This window comes from Acartia tonsa, chromosome 4, assembly GCF_053477335.1.
Source record: "Acartia tonsa isolate MP-2025a chromosome 4, ASM5347733v1, whole genome shotgun sequence".
In the NCBI taxonomy this organism is placed as follows: domain Eukaryota; kingdom Metazoa; phylum Arthropoda; class Copepoda; order Calanoida; family Acartiidae; genus Acartia; species Acartia tonsa.
The window spans coordinates 16,548,755-16,570,368 of record NC_137263.1 but is presented as its reverse complement, the minus strand read 5'-3'; the positions used below and the strand labels follow the sequence as shown (position 1 = coordinate 16,570,368).

Below are 21,614 nucleotides of genomic sequence, written 5' to 3'. Positions count from 1 at the left end.
AACCTTTGTAAATAACATTTGAGTCTCTAGAAGCTTTTCAACAGACCGAGAAACTAAATAAATAGTATAGATGATGCTCATTGGTATGGTGAATCATCAACAAAAATGCCAGCTGTCTATCTTGAATAGCAGCCGAGAAAATCATCTTTCCCAATAGAAATACAGACGGACGTGCTGAAAATATTTACCTTAGATATGTTTCTTCATCAGGTAACCGTCTCACCTCCACAATCTCCCTCTCCTTGTAGATCTGTGTCGCCGCCGGTTGTCCAGACCCGGCACTGCCGCCCCCAGCTCCGCCGCCAATATACCGATCCTGGCTGCGCTCAATGGCGTGGGCCCGTTCTGCGCTCAGATTCCGCTCTTTTGACAACTGTCGCTCCAGCATCTCTTTGCGGTGGTGGTGTTGTTCGGCGGCGGACGGCTGGCGGATCGGCGTGACGGGCGACATGTGGCGGTTCATGTTGTTGTTGCCGTCCAGCAACATTGTGTCAGGGTCTGGGGTGGATGTCCTACAACAAAATAATAATGACTTTTTAAGGCGTGCACAGGATTTTTATTAGGGGGGTGACTTAGTTGTTTTAAATGTATCATATCTTTTAAAGGGTGGAGTGGGTTGGATAATAACCCATCCTTGCTTTTAAGACGCCTAAGATTTACCAAACTATATATAGATATATATTTTTTGTAACAATACTCTATTCATGCTTTATTGAGTGGTATAAAATAGAGTAGCTTTGTTATAAGAAATGTCCAAATCAAAAATCAATTTAATTGAAATGAAAGAACCCAAATTTTTTAACCAACGAATATAATAACGGGGTTATAAAACTTTAGGTTCCATCTTAATTTACAGTCCAGAGTCCCCATCCCTCCATGATCAAAATATAAAAACTTGATTAAGAAGTAAAACGTCCATATGCTTGACTGCCTATCTTTGACGGCAAGTCAAAGCCTTTTCAAGTCAGATAAATTTCCCTATTATAGGCACATCTATATCTTTATAAGCTGTACAAGGTTATCTGTCAGCGCTAAGGATTCAAAATCCAGGGAGGAAGGGGACTGATAAATTAATGGATTTATGACAGGAAAAAAATCGTCAATTTAGGTTGTTAACATAGACATTATTTATTGGTCATCCAGTAGGAGGGTAGGGGATGGGACAAAAGGGGTAAATAGGGGAGAATCCTTATTTTAGCCAGCCACAAGTTTCCCGTTAGTAGATTATTTGATGATTTGGTGTAAGATCCAAGTAATAATCAATCCATTGATAAATTAATTTACTGTTATACTTTATCCCTCCCCCCTTATTTGTAAATTAAATTGGTAAATTGGGGAAAGATTTTTTTTTATCTTTCATTGTCTCCCCATCCCTATATCCCTGGTGAAAAGTTGAATATAGAGAAAACAATTAAGCCGACACGAAGCAAACTGACAACATTCTAAATACCAATCAGCCTACTATACATCCACTATATGGGGGGAAATATATGGATTTTTTAGGTAACGAAGCTACACTTTGACTTGCTTTGTCTGTACGTTCCAGAAAGGAATTTAATTTACTCGTTCTTTTATTTAAAAAATTCTTTGACCAATACTCTATTACTTATCTGAGCTAAAATTTATTTAGTCCTATTAATCGCTTTCTGTGGGTATTAAACTTAAAAATTAAGATTAAAGCCAGTTTTGTGAGCCCAGAAGGGCCGAAGGTACGGGCTAACAAACTGGTATAAATTTTATGATTTTTATTTTAATATTCGTGGAAAATAATCTGCAATACGATACTATTTCAATATGACTGAGAAACTGATTCTAATCCAGCGGATATTGATCGGTTTCGAAGCCATTTTGGAAAAAGTGTTTTTTTAACTTTTCTTTTAGTTTTAACCGAGAAGTAAAAACACTATAATGTTAATATCCAAAACAAATAATAAGTTAAAAAGGAACTAATGCGTTGATCATTTCTCGCCGTAAAAGGAGTTTTTATTTTTCAAGGTCTTAAAATGACCATGACTATTTCATAAAGACATGACAATACGAAATATATTTCTGGGCCGTCAAAGCATTTCATTTTAATAATTTTTTTTCGGGTGTGGCTCCGAATCCGATTATTTTCCGCTGGATTAAAACCGGTTCTGAATCATACTGACCAGTACTGAGGACAATTTTTGGCGAAAAATAAAATAAGAATTATATAGTCAACAACACTCGTTTGTTTAACTCTGGTCCTTCGGACCCTCGGAGCCAACAAATCAGAAAATAATACAATAAATGAAAATTTTACTATCTGCGGAAAACTGCGCTGCGATAAATACATATTCTAACTGCATCAAGGACGTTCAATAAGGGGGGGGGGTAAAGGGGTGATAACCCCCCCCCCCAAAAAAAAAAAAAAGCTTGGACGTCCTTAACTATATGATATAAAGATTACCCCTTCCCCCAAATGAAAAAGCTTGGACGCCCTTGAACTGCATATAATTTAAAATATTGTGCATACAAGTCTTAATTCATTTTTGTTGACACAAGATTTTTAAAAATGTAAATAAATATACAAAACTACTTTTTCCTAAACAAATATCATTTTCATAAAAAGTAAGAAAAATATAAAATTGTTTAATGGCATTTTTAAAAAATATTTGTTTTTAATGCCCTTAACTTTACAAAAGAGAAAAATTGTGGAAAAATTGCAACATTTTTCATTTTTTCATTTGATTAATTGAAAAGCTTGTTACAAATATTATAAAAAAAAGGGGAGATGGTAATTAATCATATGATTTTAATACAGGGTCGTTCACGAGAACTGAGGGCGTATGTACACCCCCTTAGGCTGTAACTCTAAGAAAATTTAAGTTTTCCTTCAATACTTAGCCACTGAAAATACAGGAAAAATTCTGTCAAATTAAATCTTAATTTTATTTTATATAGATGCTTCCTTCAAAGTGCATAGTCGAGCATAGTAACTATCCCTACTTTATAATGAAAAATTGAAAACAAGTTGGAGGGGTTAGTTATTGTTTTTGTATTTCTTTTGATCAGGTTAGGTTAGGTTATATTGGGTACTGGGCCTTCTGTTAAAAATGACATTTTGAATGCATACTTTAACTGACTAACTAAATTTTGACTTAGTAAATTCTTATACTTTAGTTAAATACTTTTTTCTTACAGACAGGCATAAAAATAATTTTTTATATTATATGATCTTAAAAAAGTAAGAGTTCTGATTTATATTTATATGATAAATTCTGCGCCCCTGATTTTACTGTGTGAATGTATGATTTTATTGTTGTTAATGAAACACATAAATGGAAAAATAAATGTTAAATAGTTGAATTGTAAAAAGCCTCAGGCAAAAATAAAAACAATAATAAGACCAGAAAGTCTGTACGTCTATTTAAAACATTTTTTTTCTTTTTTGAACACTTATTGTATGATAAAATTATCTTATTCATCTGATTTTTGGAATAATGAATCATACGACAACAAGGTACAAAATTATAGGCGAGGCATCTCTATAATTAAGTCCTAAAATGAAAGTATGCCCTTTAACTATATCTTGTATTTACACAAATTTTGCATGAAGTTTATGTACAATTTTGTTTAGGCTTACAAATTAATATTCTGCTAATAAAGTTCTGACACTCTGCAAGAGTTATTGTTCGTTTGTCCTTCTTTCTGATTGTAGAGCTTTATGGATGCTGTCATCCTTATTTTTTTTTTATAAAGTTCTAACAAAATAATAAAATAAACTAAAACAAAACATTTTACCTAGAAATATTATTATTTGATGGATTAACACTGTATGTGAGTGTCTCATTGTCCGCCAGTGACAGCTGTTCCAACCTCCGCCCAACCTTCCGGCCCCAGCTGGAAATACCTGAAAAATAATAATATAATTAATAAATTGAAGATATGCACCAAAGGTCGCCAAAACAAAAAAAAACAACTTTTAAATATTTTAAAATTAATTATTGAAAGCATTTAAATGCTTTGAATATACAAGATATATAAAGGGATCTAAAGGGAAAAGCAATGGCCGATAAATAGATTACCAATGATGATACACAAAGTTACTCCTTCTGTAGACTAAAATTAGTAGAAGAAATGTTAGGATACTTAACTTAATGAACCAACCAATCGAATGGGAAAACGTTATTATAAAACTTTGTGTAATTAACAGCCCAATGTTTCTACCTTCCAAGGATATATTGCTTTTTAACTTTAGTGGATGTAATATGTACATATCATAACAATAATTTAGAAGATACAAAAAAAAACAAATGATAGAAATTAGAGAGAACAGAAATTGGTGAGATGTCATGCATATATCTACAAATACAATAACAAATTATTACTGTAATAGAAATTGAATATTTCATAAATATAAATAGATAGACATGAATATTTTTAATATCACAAGAAAATTATAGAAAACAATAGACATTGAAACCGTTGAAATATTATATAATTTAATTGTGTTTGTAAATTGAAGAATAATCGATATAATCCCGTATTTTGTTACAAAATTAACTACCCCCCCCCACACACTTTTTGCTTTAACTATTTAGATATAGTATGTGTGCTAAACCTCTTCGCCTCTCCGAATACAGAGCCCCCTAGAGGATAGGAGCCTAGTCGCTAGAATAAGTTAAAGAATTAATTTCTAACCCTGTAAAATTATATTTTTACTTTTAAAAATTTATTCACTGCCGGCCCAATAAAGATGCTGTGAGAATTGGTGCAAAAAATATGACGTAACAAAAAAATTAGCCAATGAGAGGCCGTTATTGACCAATGGCGGCCACTACCATTGCCGCCATTGGTCAATAACGGCCTCTCATTGGCTAATTTTTTTTGTTACGTCATATTTTTTGCACCAATTCTCACAGCATCCCAATAAACATTAATTTCTAGACTGCATCTTTTTTGGTGCGAATAATCTTCACAAAAAATTAGCCGTCCATCTTTCAAAGTTGCCAAAAAATTACGTTTCCACTTTCCCTGACAAAGGTCTTACAGACCAACAGACACTTGTGATTCTAAAGTATTGCCAAACATCTTAACCACATCAAAACTACTACAACAAATATAAAAGTTATAGACAGAGGGGGGTGGGGGTGTAAGTGTTTCACATATAAATTAAGGAATCTTGCTGAATTATCTCCCAACGTTTCTTAACCACAATTTCTAGGGGTAAAAAGTTAATATCCCATGCTTTAAATAATAAATAACATTTCAAACATATTATATCAAAATTTTTACTCAATTTTCTAGATTATTTATCATTTACAATCTTTTTGCTTATTGTCTAGATTTTTATTTAATTGAATTAGAATTTTGTAATCAGTAATATATTCAAATAGATATGGAGGACATACTTTCATTATAATTCATTTGAAATAGGTTGTATAACCTGGATAACCATTAGAGGACGAGATAAACCATTAAGTGTCATTTTGGTGTATCTCCGAATCAAATCTTGCTACTGACGTCCTACTGACAATTAACCCTTTGATTACACGACCTTTGTCTGAGAAGTCCTAACTGTGCATGGTAATGAGCCTGTTTTGGCATTCCTCCTACTCTAACTATTTGTTTCGGGCACCTGACATATCAGCAGTAGGGACAATTTTTAGCGTCTTTAGTTATGAAGCGGTGTCTGGCCGAAATTCGAACCTATCACCTTTCCGACAACGAGCGGATGCGCTACGTGTTACGTCACTATATTTGAATAGGTATGCCTACTTCTAAAATGACTATTCATATATTTTGGACAATTCCCCCAAATTTCAATGAAGAAAAAAGTACCCATTTGTGATTAATTTATTTTAACTTGGCAAAAACTCAACATAAACTTTAAGATAAATTAAGTGGAGAAAGACATATGAGAGAGAGAGAGAGAGAGAGAGAGAGAGAAAGAGAGAGAGAGAGGGGGGGGGGGGGATGGGAAATAAGAAGCTCATCCTTTAATTATAGATGTTGCCTGTGTGTTGTTCTTCAGGGATCTAAAGGGATATGACAATGGTCGATAAATTGAAGTACTACCCCAATGATAATACACAAATTTACCCCTTCTGTATGTTAAAATTAGTGGTTGAAACGTGGTTTTAACTTAATAACCAACCAATCAAAATTCAATAAAAGTCCCCAAGATTGTTAAGCCAATGAAGGTAACACGTTATTACAAGACTTTGAGTACTAGTGTAATTTACAGCCCAATGTCCTCTTCCTCCCTGGTTGTTGTTAGTAAATGCTGCTCAGTGCTGATGAAATTAAGGAAGTGCTGTGTACCCATATTTCCGTACATGTACAGGAAGGAGCAGAAAAATCAGCGTCAAATTATGTCTGTTGTAATTATCTGGGGCTATTATTAGAACTACTCAGCATGGATTCTCACCCGCATATTTTATGGGTGGCTTCAAAGCGGCTGCTGATTGCTTAAAAAGGCGGTTTATAAAAATGATAGCTTTTCTGCAATGGTAAATATTTTTTAAAAATGTAAAGCGGCACAGTTTCCAATTATTATCTGCTTCACCTTTGGCGTCAGCTATACTAAAGTCGGTAATCGAATGTGACTGCGGCTGTCGAGCATTGTAACTCAGGTAATCTCGTGGCCAATTTATTAGGGAGGTTTAATTGAGTGTGCGTCACCTCCTGATTTTAAAATATCTAACTTTTGATTTGATGTGTGAAGAATATTCTAATAAGATTTATTCCGACGTTTATAACATTTTTTAAATAAACAGGAAATATTTCAGAAAGGGAGGGGACGTTGGACTATAAATTATACTTGTACCCAAAGTGCTTGCATTGATTGGTTTGAAAAGTTTGGATACTTTTATCAAATATTGATCATTTCTAAACTTTACAGCCAATAATTTTAATCTAGAGTAGGTATAATTTTATGTATACCTAATTATTGGGGCTGTCTTTAGTTAACTTAAAATGACTGTTTCTTAGCAAGTATTGCATTTTTTCCATTGATGCAGACATAAAAAAGTGCTTTTCCAAGGTGCTATATTTCTTAAGATGAAAATTTAAGATTTTGAAGATTGTCTTTACACTTAGTTTATGAATTACCAACAGTTAAAATGAATCATTTAATAATTCGTTATTATGAGGGAGTAATTATAGGTTACAATGGATGTAGAAAATGCATGGATATTATGGCATGGGAAAAATTGTCGTCAATTTAGCTTGCTAACATGGAACTCGTTTATTGGTCAGTTCATTCATCCAGTAGATGGGATGGATGGGATAAAGGGGGTGGAAGGAGGTAATCGTTATTTTAGCTACTTGCAAGATTCACTTTAAGAGAGATCATGAAAATTTAGTGCAAGATCCAAGTAATAATACATCCATTTAGGTTACTCAATAATTAATGATTTATGTATGTGAATGGTAACTGAACTTAATGATATGTGTCACCAGCAACTTGGCCAGGGGCAAACTAAACACAAATTAGTTACTAAACACCTCTCATCTCTCTCTCTCTACCCACAAAACAATCCCATGAACCAATGAACAAGCAAGTTTAAAACAATGAAAATTATACATTAGAGTCACCAATATCCCAGTCAAAATATTGGAAAGAAAAGAAGAAAAAACAATGATGACAGTTAGTTTCTTCAGAGAATATGAAAAGTATGAAAGCAGGGGATGGCGACGGATTTTGTGGTATTTAAGAGGCGAGGAGGGGTCATGTATGAGATTCAGAGATGTGGAGATTGCAAACATTTTCTAGCATTATCTTCTATCTTTACACGTTAATGGAGACTAGAAATAGCCTAAAACCTGAATTGACACAGAAAATCAAAATAAAAAATCCTAAAATTGATACCAGTTTTATTACCCAGGGCCTACGGCCCCTCGGGACTAACACAACTGGTTTTAATCTTATGACCTTTTCATTTTAATATCCGCGAAAAGATGTCTATAATACAATGCTATAAAGTACTATTAAATGCATGTTTTAGGCCCCTCACCCCTGTCGTATCCCAATGCCTCACCATCCTAAACAAATTTAGTGAGTGCGCAACGAAGAGCAAATTATTCAATTAACCTATGCTGAATGCTGAATAGTTGGTGTGTGTGTGTGTGTGTGTGTGTGTGTGTGTGTGTGTGTGTGTGTGTGTGTATGTAATGGATATAGAATATACGTGGATGTTATGACAGGGGATAAATTGTCGTCAATTTAGGTTGCTAACATGGACATTAATTATTGGTCAGTTCGTTCATCAAGTAGTAGGGAAGGGGATAGGGTAAAGGGGATGGATGGGGCCAGCTTCAAGTTAGAGTACATGATAATCTGATGTAGGATCCAAGTAATAATAAATCCATTGTGTGTGGAAAGTTAATGAAAACTGATGGCAACCTGTTGTACTGCAAATTCAAATATTAATTTGAGGGATCATGGAAGGGACAAAAAAGTACCTTTGACATTTTTTACTTTATTTGCAATTTTTTTTATTTAAATTGAATTTTTACAAACATTGGTTTTTTGGTGGTTTCCCTCATATTGCATCTGGACCACAATCAAAATTTGGGAAAGTATGTTTTTGTTGTCTATTTTATGTTAGGTTAGGTTAAGTAAAGGTCAGAAGATTTTGATGGATTAAGAAAATAAAAATATTTTTTCTATTAAAACAAGATTATATAAATAATTTTGAATTCTAAGATGAATAAAAGAAAAGATCTGTCTGTGTGGTAATTTAATTGAAATTCAATAATGATATTTCCAACATGTAAAACGTTTTTGTTCTATTACTAATGTGTAAGTCCTATCTCTTAAAATTCATATAAAACACAGGCTATTCGACTAATAACGTCTACCAAATAGTTTAAAGTTTATATAGCTTTCCGCGGATATTAAAATGGAAAATTATAAGCTTAAAACTGATTTTGTTAGCCCAGAGGGGTCGAAGGCCCTGGCTAATAAAACTGGCATTAATTTTATGATTTTTATTTTAATATTCGTGATAAATTGTCAGTTATACAATGCTATACATGATTTTCAGTATGGCTGAGACCGGTTCTAATTTAGCACATATTAATCGGTTTCGAAGCCATACTGAAAAACACTTTCTTACTGTGATATTTGCAGAATGATTTATATTTATGTATAATTGTTAACGGAAGTGATCAAACACCAAACAAACACACACACACACACTTAGTGTGTTTTGTTCTAAACTAAATATTTCCTTTTATCAATCAAAATTTGTATCCAATATTTTGACGTGTAGACGACAGATTATACAAAGATGGGGCGAGCCATCATTACACGTTGTTCTAGATATCGTGGACCCGTATTTTAGTATTTTTATGTAAATTTTATCTTGTAAAAATGTACATATTTAATATTTATATTAAGGAAGATGGTCGGTTTATATGTGGCATATTATTATGTGGCTGAGAAGGCATAACATTCTCTTTTCAGTTTTAAGAAGGAGGAGGGGGGGGGGGGGAGGCAACCCCTATCGCAAGCCACTCTGAGTCAAAAGTTTGTTTGATTAAAATTTTAAAGGTAAAAAACGATATGAAGGTTAAAATTTTTACAGAATGAACTATTTGAGCTTTTTAATTTCAAATAAGTAATTCAAATTGTAACTAAAAACCTTCATAAATGAATAACATAAAAATTGACTTTGAATATATATAAAATTAAAAACATTACCCCTAAAGAGATTAACCATTTTAGCTGTTTGTTCAGTTTCTTTTTGTTATTTTTTTTGTCTTTTTTCACTTTTGCATTTTTAATGTTTTTCTTTCTTTGGATGTTTAATTATAATTATAGCTGTAGTTTTTTTTCTTCTGAGGTTAAAGTCACATTGTACAGTTGTTTGTGAACCCTTGAAAGGGTCCGCCGGATCACTTTACCATTACCTATTGTTTTTCTTTGAAACTTTATAACTTGATGGTGGTGCAGTCTTTTTTGTTAGTGACTGATTAATTGTCTTGCGTGCAAACAACAAGCTAAGCCCCCATATACACACACACACAAGCTTGAGTTTACATTCTTCTTATTCACTTCTGACTATACATTAACATAACTTATGAACATTAGAGGCACATTTTATCTGAATGATGAATAGGTTGAGTCTTTCATGTAATAGAACCTTTCATCTTTACAAATAAGTTAAGTACTTTGTATGATAACTAATATTTCATTTTATTCAATATGGGTCCGTTCAAAGCACATTTAGATAATATCTGTCTGATGTTTGTAACTTTATTGATGTACATATGGTAGAATTTGAATCTTGTATGTAAGTACAACTTCTTAAATTGTTCCCAATTGTGTTGTTTCCTCCTCTAGTTGTCAGGAAAATTACAAAGTTTCGTGAAAACAAAATATATGTATATGTGTTTTTGGTGGATTTTTGTGTTTGTGTGTGTGTTTTTATAGGTATGGTTGTTTGCAGGATTTAAAGGGATAAGACACTGACCGATAAATTAATCTAAACCCCAAATGATGATACACAAATTAACCCCTTTTGTAGGTTAAAATTAGTGGTTAAAACGTTTAGACACTAAACTTAATGAATCAACCAATCAAAATTTAATAAAAGTTTCCAAAGCTGTTAAGACAACGAATGAGAAAACGTCATTATAAAACTTTGAGGACTAGTGTTATAAATAGCCAAATGTTCCCTTTCTCCCTGTGTTGTTTGTATTTGTATGTGTGTACATACAGATAAATGGTGCAAAAAAATGTGTGTCGTATGGATGCGCGCCAAAGACAAATATTTTCTTCAAACTGTTTCCTATAATCTCAAAAAATATTGTAGCTAGGAAGTTAAAAGTCCAATTGATCTAATCCGATTTTCATGGTGTGTGCTGCTACTTTGCTTCCTGTAGTTTATGGATGTAGATTATACTTGGATATTATGACAGGGAAAAAATTTAGTCAATTTAGGTTGCTAACATTGAAATCATTTATTGGTCAGAATTGGTTTATCCAGTAGGAGAGGACTGGATGGGGTGAAGAGGAGAAACGTTATTTTTGCCAACTGGGAGTATTACTTTATCAGTGTACATAAAAATCTTGCGCAACCTCCAAGTAATAATACATCGATTTTAATATTTAAGCTTTAGAGGCAAAACATTAAGTATTTTTTGGTTTGAATCATAAAATTTTGCCCTTATTCAATAAATAATATACTCTTTTTAAACCGAACTGTCGTTCGATTTCATAGATATGCTATACTTAATGAGTAGCCGCGCTATAAGTAAACACAATCAAATAAGAGCCATAAATAATCTTAATGTAAATACAGAGCACATTTAGAAAAAAAATATTAGCCTTTACAAGGACTTTATCATTAGAAAACTTCCTCAAATTATGAAATAAGTTTCTTAGTGTAATTATAATGATAAACTATAATGACATCTATTTATGTTTTGCTATGGTTGTTAAATGATGCTATAAAAGCAGGGAGGGAGGGGACATTGGACTGTTAATTATAACTAGTCCCCAATGTCTTATTAAAATGTTTTCTGATTAAGTGGCCTAACAACCTTTGGGACTTTTATTTAATTTTGATTTGTTGGTTTATTCATTGAGTGTCTAAAGATTCAATCACTAATTTTAATCTAATTAAGATGTATCATCATTGGGGATGTACATAAATTTATCAGCCATTGTCTTATCCCTTTATATCCCTGTGTAGAAGGAAGTATAAATCATAAAAGGTTAACTTAAATCTCCAATTCAAAGTTATTAAACTTAATTAATTTTTACTCAGTCAATATAGAAATACATTTAATATTTGTCTTCGGAGCCAACAAAAGTGGAACTAATTCTATTATTTTTCATTTTTTATCCGCGGAAAACTGTCCAATATGATATAAATGACTATTCTAACTGTATATTTTCTGTTAAAATCACTTATCTTTAGAATAATTATTGTCTAAAAACAATAATAATCTATTAACCAACAAGGACAATTTTGTCAATATGTAGCATAGCAATAACAAGTTAAAAATCGATATTTTAGAATTCATACAATCAATGAAATTAAAAAACATTCATACTTTAAAAGTCCGTCAATAAACAATAAAAATCTAGTTAATTTTCTTAAGTGATAATGATTGATATAATTGATATATTATTACTTGGATGTTGCACCAGATTTTCATGTACTCTGATAAAGTAATGCTCGGAGCTGGCTAAAATAACAATACCCTCCAACCACCCCTTTACCTAATCCCCCCCCCCCTTTCTACTGGATGAACGAACTAACCAATAAATGAGGTCCAAATTAGCAAGCTAAAATAACGAAAAATTTTATCCTGTCAGTATATCAACGAATATCCTATATCCATTCATATATTGTAATGTATAGTAGTTTTGTTTATTTTATTTTATTTATATATTCCATTGGTATTCCATTTACATATTCCATTGGTATATTGTATAATAGCTTCGCCACTAAAAACAATAAAAATCTATTATATAAAAAAATGTAATAATTATTGTGACTAAATGAATGACACAAAGACAGACATGAGAAATATTCAGTTACATAATTTATATTTGTATTTAATAGTAGCGAAGCTACTCTGTAATTCGCTTTGACTGTCCGTCCCTAACGCTCTAGGGAAATATAATTTCCCAGCTGTTTTGTCCGTCCTTCTGTCGGTCATGCTTTAAAAGATGTAATCGTTATTCCCTTAAGGTTTTGGTATTTATCTCTCTTTTTTCTTTGTTATGATAACTGAATATCTGTTATATAACTTACTTTTTGTGTTTATTCGTTCCAATTTTATTGTGCTTCGTTAATTATGGATGTTGCCATCCTTGTTTACTTTTCCAAATATTTACAATTAAATAACTGCCAGATAAATAGGGATAAGTAATTAATAAGATTTTTAATAGATCCTCAAATAATTTTGTATTCGTTGGTTCAAAAAACTTTGGATTCTTTTTATTGAATTTTGATTGGTTGGTTTGAAACTAGTATTGTATAAACTTTTGAATTAATTATTTTAAGTGGTAATTTTGATTATGGCCATTGGGGATGTATATCAATTAATCATCCATTGTCTTATCACCAAACATCCCTGAAATATCACAAAACTTAAAAGGGATTAAATACTAAGACTTTTTTATGTTTTAGAGAACTTAAGTAACAAACATCTAATAGATAAAGTAGATAGAATTTAAGGTTATAGGAAGGTATCTTAAGAGTTTGGTTAATCATATCCTCATTATGGTTAAATTACAGTTGCACCATTATAAAATATCTTATACAGCTCATATCAATATCGGATGAGCGGTTTTATATATAACAAAATTAATTTTTCCCCCGTAAAAAATAAGTAAATGTTAAAAAGTAAGAAATTATGAATTCTTATTAGTGACCAACTTCATTCCAAAATATAAAATAGTAAGGATTTTTGTTTGTTAGGATCTCATTCTAACCTCTAAAGCTTCATATAGGTTCTGAAATGGTTTTAGTCTATTTTATTTCTATATCTAAGATTTCGGATAGTTTTAGGCTATTTTCCTGCCCGCTCTATCTTTCTTCGAATACGGAGCCCCTAGATGCTATGGGCATAGTCGCAAGTGCATGAAAAAGTGCCTTAATAATTAAAATTGACTTCACTTTGTTGTCTTTTTACAACAAATTCTATTTTTGATAAACAATGTAAAATTTTTGATCTATTTATAGAAAACAATGATTGCTGCTAGTATAAAGACTTCATCCGGGCTCGGCAACTGCCTACAAGCCGAAGATTTTCTGCGTTTTGACTCTTAAAATCAATAGTAAAAGGTTGATAAAAACAATGTTAAGCATTCAGCTGATTTCAAAAGTTATAAATATTCGATTACTTCGCGGCTTTTCTGACGGCTGGCTTGCGGCAGTTGCGGCCTGCTACAACTAATCATCTGAAAATAATTGTGTATATTCTCACGCTTAGATTAGTTAGCTAGGTTAATTGTTGTTATATTCAGTAAATATATAATTTAAAGCGTACGCCGTGCTTCGTATCATCAACAGCGCAGCTTTTCTAGTTGTAACTTCATTTCGGCTATTTTTTCCCTAAACATGAATTTAAGTAATTACTTTTTTGATTGTTTATTTTCGAAGAAGTGCACTTTTCTAATCATGTATGAGAAATTACAGATGCCATATTAAGCATCTTATATTCAAAGTAATTTTAACAGCTTATAACTTATGAAGAATATTCTGTTTCTTGACTGCAAATCAAAAAGCTCTGCATATTTAAAATTTGTAGATTTATGGATGTTATTATACTTGTTGTATACATAATCTGACATTGTTGTGTATCTAAATGCGTAATAGTGTATTATTATCTCACCTATATATATATGCAGTAATATTTACCAAAATGCAATGCCCTCAGATTTATTCAAAAGTAATAATTACTATCGGATCAATGCTCGTAAAATAAACTTATATCTTATTATTTAAGTTCATTTAAATCTCTAAGATAGTAAATATATGTAGATAATTAGCCATTGAATTATCCTATTATATAAATAGCTTTTTTTTGTCTGAAGCTTAAAATTTTGCTACCTAGAAAATTGATTAAGTTCTCCCTTTTTGGGGAATTCACATAGGTCCAGGATGGTTTAGGGCTATTTTATTTTAATAGTTAAGCCTTTGGTTTTTTAGTCTATTTTTCTGCGTCCCATCTTACCCCTTGGATGCTTGGACGCAGCCCCTAGTTGAAACAAAAAAAAAACAAGGGGATTTACAGTATAATAAAAGGTATTTGATAAAAAAGTAAAAGCCCACAACAAATATTTCATGATTCAAGTCATTAAAGTTGGTAATGTCTTTTGAGGTTTTCTTGAGAATTTTTTCTAATTGATATTGATATGAAATCCTCTAAAATAAATGTAGAATTTGATAATGATTATTTAAAGACAAGTAATAATATAGCTGAACAAAGTATGTTTCGTGATACATTTGTTGAAATAAAGAACAATTGTTTGCATAATACAACAATCAAAACAATTTGGGAATAATCTTTTTTTATCACACCTAGAACCACCACCCCCCCCCTCCATTACTTACATATTTTTTAAAAATAAAACATGGAACTCTTTTATTGGTCACTTCGTTCATCTAGTAGAAGGGGAGGGGATGGGGTAAAGGGTGTGGAATGAAGGAATCGTTATCATAGCCTACTGTAAGTTTCATTTTATTAGAATGCATTGAAAGCTGATGTAATATTCAAGTAAGAATATATCCATTCAGAAATGTTTCTTTTTAAAATAAAAATTGGTTGGTTTGGGGGTGAGGGTTGCCCCACTGGGCATTAGAAGAATATTACCACAATTTGTAAATGGCGGGAGACAAGCAATTAAATGTTTTATTCTCTTTTTCAATTAAGATGACAACAATTTTAGATAAGAAGAATAAAAAATAATAAAAAGTCTTTTTTTAATATTTTGGTAAGATTTAGTTTGCATTAATCTTGATGTTAATTAGAACAATAGTAAATTAGCTGTTCTTAAAAGTTATACTCGCTAATATAGCAACCGCCCCCCCCCCCCTTCCCATAAATAAAAGGATTTTTCATTCTTTCTTTATTTTACCTCACCCTGTTGTGTCATAAGCACCTGATAGGTTTTATTAACATGCGAAAAAGTTGTGCTTAATTCTATTTCTAATTTAAATTCTGAAAAATTATAAAAGTATCCTTTCATGTGCACGCCCTAACTTGAGGACTTGCATTGACAGTTGGGAGGGAGTATATATATTCCTCTATTTAAAAAAAAGTATTTATTCCCAGGTTAGGAACAAATTTCGCAAATATTTACATTCACACACACACACCGAATACAAACACAAAAAAGTTCTAAAGAGAAGAAAACTATTTTGCACATCACAACTGTACAACACACAAATAACCACTCACATCCACAAACACACACACACACACACACCCCAAACCCAAATTTAAGAGAAGAAAACTAAATCCCAACCTCCCAGCTGTTATACCTAATTACAGTACCCATCCCATCCTCCCACCACTTCTCAACAAATATACAGTACACACAAGGTATCTTAAGGGATAAAACAATGACCGATAAATTGATGCCTATCCCCAACGATGATACACAAAATTATCCCTTCCATAGATTACAATTATTGGTTAAAACGTTTGAATACTCAATTTAATGAACCAACTAATTAAAATTCACTAACAGTCGTCAAACTTAATAAGCCAATAAGAAAACTTTGGGGACTAGTATAATGGACAGAATAATGTCCCCTCCCTCCCTGAGTACACACACACACACAAAATATTCTTAACAAAATAGGCCCCCATATTAATTACCCCCTAAAACAAACATTCATTGTGTGCAAACAATATGCGAGGTTTAATTGGTAAAATGTTAAATGTCCTGTGTTTCATGATGGATCTCTTCCTGTCACCCTTTTGTAAGAATTTTAACCTTGGTGTCAGCTTCCTGGAGCATGGCACACTGGCCTGGGGTAGGGGAGCCCTCTACACAACCTGCATTCATTGTGGTGACATAAATTCTCAATGTTTTATGTCGACTATTCGCATATTACAAAGAAGATCCTAATTTAACATGATGTTGCTAAAGTTAATTGGCCTAATTTTAAAGAATTACTACTGGAAACCAAAATCTATCATTATTGTGATACTAAAAAAATATTTTTATTTAGTTGATATATTAGTAGCATCAAAGCTTCACAAGGGAGGTGTTTAAAATGTAGCTATAACTGTCATTTTATCAACCTATAGTTATTTTTTTACTACTAGGAAACATTTCGACTGCACATCTATACTCAAATGATGACTTTATAAAATTAATTTCATGTTGATATATCTAGAGCGCCAAAGTTCAACATTGCGAACATCTCTACATATTTACTGCACTGAGAACCAACAGAATTGTGAGCAATATAAGATAAAAATGCTATGAATACATGGAAATTATGATAAAATCAAAGTTTTTGCTTGTATAATTCTGCCTTTTAGAGCTTGTACATCTTTAAAAAGATATTGCTTTCTTTTCAATATAAATTGAAGAATAAAACATTTATTACTTTTTTAGGAACTTAAATTTTAAAATAACATTTGATTCTAAAAGTTTTTAGATAAGAAGCTTTGACTTAATTATTGCTTTTTAATTTTTCTTTGAAAAAAAACGTTTTGTTTACTCTAAATGGTTAAACGTTGGTCTATGCATATTTGCAAAAAAAAACCACCGACATTCATATTATAATATTATCAAGGTTCTTCCACTATTCTTCCTTCCATACCCATAGTTCACGCACTAGCCCCCTTCCCCCCCTCCCCGCACCCAACAGTTTCAACAATTATTTGGTAATTACTACAGGGAGAGAGAAGACATTAGCAGATGAATTTTGCTAATCCCCAATCTTAAACCAATGTTGGTATGCTACTATCCTCTCGCTGAATTTTACATATTAAAACCATTAGAAATAAAATTCAAATTTGTTTTCAATTTTCCTATCTCCACGGTCCTGTAATTAGCAGAACTGTGACAGTATTGGTTGTTTTCAGCGGAGGATAATCGTTCTAAATCATGCCATATATGTGTCATATTTAATTTGCATCGTATTATAGACAGCTTTCCGCAGATATTAACATGACTAAATTATAAGATTAAAAACATTTTTATTAGTGCGAGGGGCTGAAGTCCCGGGCTAACAAAACTGATATAAATTCTATGTTTATTATTGATTATTCGTAGAAATCTGTCTGCAAGTCGATGCTATACATGATTTTTCAGTATGGCTGAGAACAGGTTCTAATCCATCGCAAAGCCATACTAAAATATATATTCCTACTATACAAAGGAGAACAACTGAAGAATAACGAGACTCTAAACGGTAGTAGCAGGCAAAGATGAAATCAAAAGTAAATGTGAGAACAAAACCAAAAGAAAATATATATTTTATTTTGATATACATAGGACTATTCTTAGTGAGGGAGGATACGATTTATGGAACATGATTTGTGTGTATTAATAGATTTACCATATCTAAAGATATAAATTTGAAGAAGTTAAATAAAAATAGTTTGTTTAACAAAGCTGATTTATGTTTCTTTTAAAATAATTTTTAGAATTATTGTTTGGTTAAAAAATAAATGTTTTAAAAAACGATGAAAAGAAACAAATAACCTATTGATTTTTTGTTTAAATTTCTTTAATTTCTTTTGTGTTTTATACAAAGTTTTGGTTGTAAATATTTCCAATAAAATTTGCGCTTTTATTATTATTTTTTGCAGATTCCCATGTTTTTTAAGTAAGCTGAGAAATAAATATTAAATTTCTTCAATACTCTTTAATTATACAATTTAAATCAGGTGAAAAAAATGAAAATGCCGAAAAAAATCATAAACAGTAATTAATTTTTAAATTTTAAAAGAAAATTTTTAAAAATTATAATCCTATTATATAAATAAGTAAGGTTTCTTTGTCTGAAGCTAAAATCTCGGAGATTTCTCATCTGAATGGCTGTACCTTTCAGTGAAGTTTTATTAACACTTTGGGGTGGTTTTAGGCTATTTTCGTGACCTCCTCCCGCCCTCCTCTAGAGCCTAGGGGCAAAAAACTAATAAAGAGTAAACAAAAATATCTCTTAAACAGCTGGACATATTTAATTACATGTATTCTACATAAGTTGGTTATAGGCCATTTAGTTAACAATTCAACTCCTCAGTGAAGAAATCCCAGAGGCTAGACTTTGTGATACAAAGTGTATAAAGTATTTTGTTTGCAGTTTAATATCCGTCAAACAACTGAACAAATTAATTGTGCTTTTAGGTAATTTAGATTATCATAATTCTATGATTTTTCTTTTCTTATTCGTGTACGATTCATGCTTTTTCAGTGTTACCTGTAGCTGGGTTTAAGCCAGCAAAAATTAATCGGATTCGAAGCCGCACTTCAAAAAATTTTAGAATAATGAAACGTATTTTTTTTTGTTTTTAAATGTGTTTTCAATAATAAAGATTTGGAAATTGGCAATAAGTATTTTTAATTTTTTTCTTATTGTGTAAGAAAGATAATCAAAACAATTTCAACCATGTTTAAAAATTTTTAATTTGGCATAATATGGGGAGGATAAGGGTAGATCCTCAACTGTCATAAGAGTGCAAAATAACTTTGCTGCACCTTCGTTATATATAAACAAACAATATAGGCAGATTGATATCATGTCATATAAAGTAGTAAGGTTTTTTTTTGTCTGTAGCATAAGATTTCGATAACTAATGAACCGATTGAGTTCTCCATTTTCTAAAGGGTTCCTTGATAGTTTTAAGCTATTTAACAACTTATTTATAATAAAACTAAAAGTTTAAAACAGGTATTCTTTTGATAAAAATTTTAGTGGAAACAACACACTGGGAGACAAAACCTAAAAGTTTTCTTCATATTTCTTTTATTTCACATATTTTTTAAATGTATTTAAATCACTTGTTGTTTAATTAGGTCAAAAACTTGATAATGATCACAATAATAAGACACTATAGCGCATCTTTAACAACCGCCACAACAGCACCGCACCACAACATGACAAGTTTGTCAACTCTGTGTTGAAGAGTAACTACTCAATCACAGGAGAAGATGTCGCCTCTCTTCGGAGAGACAATACGGGGGGGGGGGGGAGACAATATATCATAGGACAGGGGGAGGGGGGTGACAACAAGCAAACCATGATCTTAGCACTGCACAGGGGGTTTATTAGTTCATTGGAGTTGAGGGGGGAGAACGGGTCACATCACCGCAAGGGTCTCCGACTTCAACACATACCCCCCCACCCACCACCACCACCACACCCACGCTCATTTTATATACAACAGCACGGGGAGATATGATACAGGGGTTGTTGATTGAGTATGTTAATTGTTGTGGGGTTAAACATTATACCAATCAGATACATCACGACCAAAGATAACAATTTATTATAAAAACTTTTATGCATATTTTTTTATACCAACATAATTTATATGTTATTATTGCAAGAAACCACGAGTAATATAAAGCGTATTGTAAGAGAAAGAATGAGATATTTATTAATGTAGAGAGATAGAAAGAGAGAGGAAGATAGGTTTAAGTAAACGGTGGAAATGGTTTAAGGGTATGATTGTCTCCAGGGATCTAAAGGGATAAAACAACAGCCGATGTACACATGTACATCTCAGTAGATAATAAATAAAATTACCCTTTTTGTAGATTACAATTAATGGTTGAAACGTTTAGACACTCAACTTAATGAACCAACAATTCAAAATTCTATGAAAGTCCCAAAATTTTTAAGCCAATGAATAACAAAACATTATTTTAACACTTTGAGGACGAGTGTAATTTACAGTCCAATGTCCCCTCCGTCCCTGGATTGTTTCCTAGCTGATATTGAATGAAACGGCTCTGGGTAATGAAAAGGGCGGGCGTGGTAATCAAGAGCTTCATAGTCATGGACACAGGCATTGGACAATCGCCATTTAATTTTTCTGCCCTAGAAAGTAGATTGCTATTATTGGGGGAGGTGAGGAGATCAAAGATTTACTAAATATCAATTAAGCCATTTATAATACTTTCCAGTATGAATTAGAAACCGATTAATATCCGCTGGATTATAACCGGTTATCAGCCATACTGAAAAATCATGTTTAGTATCGTATTATAGACAATTTTCTACAAATATTAAAATAAAAATCATCACAAATCTGGGTTTAGTCTTACAATTTTTTATTATAGCAATGTAACTTATTAAATGTAAATAATTTTTAACATTTTTGTAATATTTTCTATTCCTTTATTTCTAAAAATACATGTTCACATACAATATAAACAATACATATATGTGTTCATTGTTATATAGACATAAAGTTCAAGTACGTAAGATTAGATAATTGGGAAAGCAAAGGGTTGTGGTTTTGTGTGTGTGTGAGTCAGTGTGTGAGTGTGTGATTTGAAATCAATACATTTCAATGAAATGAAATCTGCATGCCAATTAAATTCTCGCTGAGTTATGATAATATGAAATTATCAAAACTTCTCTATAAATCACTCTATAAGTAAGTTTGTATATAAAGCTGATTATTATCAACATATACATAAATGAATTGCATAGCAAAAACTAAAACTAAAGAACTAAAAAAATCTTGATTTTAAAAAACACTTCATTTATGACAATTGTTTTAGCCTTCTAAATTTTTTCTCTCCACATTTTACTATAATTGGCCGATAATGCAACAAATGTGGAATATTTGGTAGGGAATATTGTATATTCTCTGTGACATTGTTTTTAAGTAGCTTTGCTCCTTATATTTTGACTAAAATATATCCAAAATAAATTTGACTTTGATTACATAAAAAGAATGTGATTAAAAAAGGACGTACGGACTATTTTTAAACAACCCATAACAATTATAAAAGCATTTTGCAAACTGTTATTTTTATTTTGGAAAAGGGTTAAATAACACAACAAGCTTATGATTGTATTGGTTGCTTCACCCCTAGCCTCTAGTACAACCAATTCGGACCAGCAGTATCTGAGATCTTTATAGGATTATAGGCTATTGTCCTAAAATCGCAAATACAAATAATTAACGTTATTTTTTTTAGG

The 21,614-nt window shown here is 31.7% G+C and overlaps 1 protein-coding gene across 2 annotated transcripts in view; it reads right to left on the bottom strand.

The window, feature by feature from the left end:
* LOC145316286 (uncharacterized) overlaps window positions 1–21,614 on the bottom strand; it is a 157,876-nt gene that overhangs the window by 34,858 nt on the left and 101,404 nt on the right. Inside the window, exons 1-3 of one of the 2 annotated variants that reach the window (XM_080156712.1) lie at window positions 9,674–9,807; window positions 3,766–3,874; window positions 189–512 (exon numbers count right to left, since the gene is read on the bottom strand). In XM_080156712.1, coding sequence (XP_080012838.1) covers window positions 189–512; window positions 3,766–3,874; window positions 9,674–9,692 — 452 coding nt within the window. In that variant the 5' untranslated portion in view covers window positions 9,693–9,807. Of the gene's footprint in view, window positions 1–188; window positions 513–3,765; window positions 3,875–9,673; window positions 9,808–21,614 lie in introns of those variants that run through there. The other variant, XM_080156711.1, reaches the window with a different exon arrangement.